The 3,438-nt window shown below is 47.3% G+C and overlaps 1 protein-coding gene across 1 annotated transcript; it reads left to right on the top strand.

The window, feature by feature from the left end:
- Positions 1-308: 308 nt before the first annotated feature.
- LOC107174877 (uncharacterized) lies at positions 309-2,446 on the top strand. The gene is made up of 4 exons (XM_052435879.1): positions 309-764; positions 942-1,185; positions 1,260-1,582; positions 1,697-2,446. The coding sequence occupies exons 1-4, from the start codon at positions 309-311 to the stop codon at positions 2,444-2,446; spliced, it is 1,773 nt and encodes a 590-aa protein (XP_052291839.1).
- Positions 2,447-3,438: the final 992 nt, after the last annotated feature.

Below are 3,438 nucleotides of genomic sequence, written 5' to 3'. Positions count from 1 at the left end.
GCTGGCATCCCTATCACATAAATGCTTTCATTTCCCCAATTTCGTTTCAAATCCCTAGACTTAAATCATCATCATTTTACTATTTGTCTCTCCGTCGTTAACCAACCCCCTCTTTGAACTTTACTCATACTTCTCGCGTCCGGAGTATCCACTTGTTGGGTTTTTTCTTGTCACGGTCGCACTATCAGTGCCAGTTTAATCCAGGTATTACTTTTTACTTCTTCTCTGGTTGTTGTTGATTGGGTTCTGTGTCACCCCTTTTGTATCCGTATACTTGAGTCTGCTTTGTTTTCTTTTGGGATTCCGATATGTCGAATCGGAAAAGGAAGTTAATTGTCGAAGAGAGTGACGAGGAAACAAGGGACTCAGACCTTAATTTTTCAATACCCACTGAATTTTTACGCCCCTCTAGTAGCGTAGGCCCCTCCCATGGGAGGGATATCCTTGAGTACCCACGCCCCTTGGCTGTTTCTCCCTCCCCTGAAGTAGAGCTTGTAGGGAATAGAGGTGGACCTGCGTCGGGCTCTGGTGAAAACCACAGCTTTGATGGGGTTGGGGTCCCTGAAGGAGTTGGTGATGGTAAGGGGAGCAGTTTTGGGCCGAGCGTACCCCCTCAGAGAAGGAATCTCGGTCATAGGGTAGAGGCGGACTCGTATCCTATTAACTATATAACTTGTGCCACCACCCAAATTGATCTGTTCAAGCTTAGGAACCTTTACAACATTCCTGAGGAGGTGCTCCTGGTAGTTCCTGGGAAAGGTGATGTTCCTAGTCGGCCTCCGCGGGGGTACGTGATGATGCACCTGGAGAGCTTCAAATTAGGAGCTCGGCTGCCCCTTCAACGTTATTTTGCTAAGATCCTGGGTGGTATGCACCTGGCCCCAGGTCAGCTACATCCCAACGGGTGGAGGGTTCTCTCAGCTATGTTTGTGTTGTGGGAGAGGTGCGGATCAGAGGAGCTCTCCCTTGTTGAAGTGAAGCATCTATACCAGTTGAGGAGTAGCCCGAGGGAAGCAGGCTGGTACTATTTCATGTTGAGCTCTGCGAAGAGGAAACCAATCACCAGCTTCCCTTCATCGTGCAAAAATTGGAAGAACAAATTCTTCTTTGCTGGGGGAAGTTGGTGTCCAGCAGCTCATTCGTTGGGTGGTGATATTTACCTTCTAACACATTTTGTCACCCCAGGTCGTCCATTTTTTACCTATACTTTTTCTCGACTTGTCACTTATTGGATTCTTTAACCTTGTTTGTTCTTTCAGAATCGTGGGGTTTGATTAAGGGACTTGAAGACCGACCTTTGCTTCAGGTGGAAACTGTTCTGGTGAACGCGTCGACCTGCCAAGATCTCCTATCACCAACAAACCTGGTCGGTTCGGGTCTAGTGGACATAGCAGCCGGAATGGATAACAAGATTCTTAGCGCTCTGTCCAGAAAGCGTGGTCGGGCCCCAAGCAGCTCCAGCAACCCTCCTCCGCCTCCGAAGAAAGTCAGTGCTGGCCCTTCTAAGGCTTCCGTTCCTGCTCTGCCCCCTCCTCCACCTCGTAAGAGTGTCGGGGAGAAAACTACAGAAAAAAGTTCTAAGGTCAGCACACGTTATGAGGACCGATCCTCCCCTCTTCCGGCTTGTGATCAGGGTGATTACCTGACCCCGTATCAGAAGGACTATGGGAAGTCAGTGGGACCAAAGATGGTCCAGGACATTGAGAGCGTGAATCTCAATGAACTAGCTGGTTCTATCCAAAGGGTCTCCTTCAAGTTGGCCACCATAGTATCTTGTTACAAGAATAGGATCACGCGTCAGGAGAGGAAGCTTCAAGCTGAGAACCAGGACTTGAAGAAGAGGGTTGAATCTGCTGATCGCTCCAAGGAGAAACTGGCCGAGCTGAACAAGCAGATTACGGAGCTAGAGGAGAAAGTTGCGGTTGCTGAGTCCACTTCCTCCAAACTTGAGGGTGAGTTGGGTGATCTGAAATCTGATATTCAGGCTACTCAAAGTGAGAGAGATACTTTGAGGACCACCCTTGAGGGAGAAATCAAGTCTCTGAGCGAGCAGCTGGTTGAGGAGAAAGGCAAATCCGCTGATGTGGAGGATCGGCTGGATGTCGAGTATGATTCTGGGGTTGCTTTCTCCTATAAGTGCATCATGTCTGTGCTTAAGGAAGAATATCCCGAGCTGGACATAAGCAAACTGGAGGCTAGAGTGGAGAGATATATGGCTGAGGCCGGCCAGGGAGATAAGGGGCAGGGTGAGCAGGATCAGGTGGAGGTTCCTTTGGATAGGGTGCAAGAGGGGGAAGCTGGGGGACGTGCTTTCGAAGTGGGTCAAGGGCCCGTGCCTCCTCCTCCCGGTATTGCTGATCTCCCACCTCTTGAGATTGCTGATCTTTTACCTCCCGAGACTGCTGATCCTTCAGCTGCTGGAACCGATGACTCTCTTAATCTTTAAGTCCATTTTTTGTATAAACTCGCATTTGTTTTGTAAACAATTGAACATGTATAAATTTTTAGATGTTCTCTATTGGCTTTCTTGTTTGGTTTTTGCTCATAGATTGTTTCTGCAAAATGATTGGACAACTTATCTGATTTTGCCTGCTGGTTCCTTAGTGAACCGAGCAGGAGTAGGCATTTACTTGCCTTAGTAAAATTTTTGTAGAATTAGCTGCTGGTCTTTTGTTGACCGAACAGAAGTAGACATTTACTTGCCTTGGTAATATTCTCGTAAAATTAGTTGTTGGTCTCTCGTTGTCCGAGCAGAAACAGGCACTTACTTGCCTTAGTAAGATTTTCGTAAAATTAGCTGTTGGTCTTTCGTTGATCGAGCAGAAGCAGGCACTTACTTGCCTTAGTAAGATTTTCGTAAAATTAGCTGCTGGTCTTTCGTTGACCGAGCAGAAGCAGGCACTTACTTACCTAAGGGAAATTTTTATTGGGCTCGCTAACAGGGGGATTTCATGCTGAATTCATCTTTATTTGAACTTTGAACGTATTACAAAAATACAGGATATATGCATGCGCAACAAGCCATCATGCAGTTAACAGAAATAACTTATCAAAATGAGGATTTAGTATAGCACTTTGTTTACTGGAAATACTTCTTCAAGTGCTCGGCGTTTCACGACCTCTTCACGTCTCGTCCATCTTGGTACGCTAACTTATAAGCTCCTGGTTCAGTGGCCCGTATCACCCTGTACGGGCCTTCCCATTTCGGGCCAAGAGCACCATGGTTGGGATCCCTGGTGTTTTGGTTCACCTTCCTAAGTACCCAATCTCCTGCTCGGAATTGCCTTACGCGTACGTTCTTGTTGTAATAACGCATGACCCTTTGCTGGTACTAGGCCACTTTCTGCGAGGCCCCTTCCCTTTTCTCCTCTAGCAGGTCCAGGCTTGAGCAGATCTGCTCATCGTTTTGCTCCTCAGTGAAATATTCCGTTCGATGTG

Source organism: Citrus sinensis, chromosome 3 (assembly GCF_022201045.2).
Source record: "Citrus sinensis cultivar Valencia sweet orange chromosome 3, DVS_A1.0, whole genome shotgun sequence".
Taxonomy (NCBI): Eukaryota; Viridiplantae; Streptophyta; class Magnoliopsida; order Sapindales; family Rutaceae; genus Citrus; species Citrus sinensis.
This window is presented reverse-complemented; position numbering and strand designations above follow the sequence as displayed.

Bases quoted from the DNA above. Each gene is read 5' to 3' on its own strand.
- LOC107174877 (XM_052435879.1), top strand. From the start codon at position 309: ATGTCGAATCGGAAAAGGAAGTTAATTGTCGAAGAGAGTGACGAGGAA. The intron at 1,186-1,259 runs GTCGTCCATTTT...TTGTTCTTTCAG, and splicing joins AACACATTTTGTCACCCCAG to AATCGTGGGGTTTGATTAAG. The intron at 1,583-1,696 runs GTCAGCACACGT...AAGATGGTCCAG, and splicing joins CTACAGAAAAAAGTTCTAAG to GACATTGAGAGCGTGAATCT.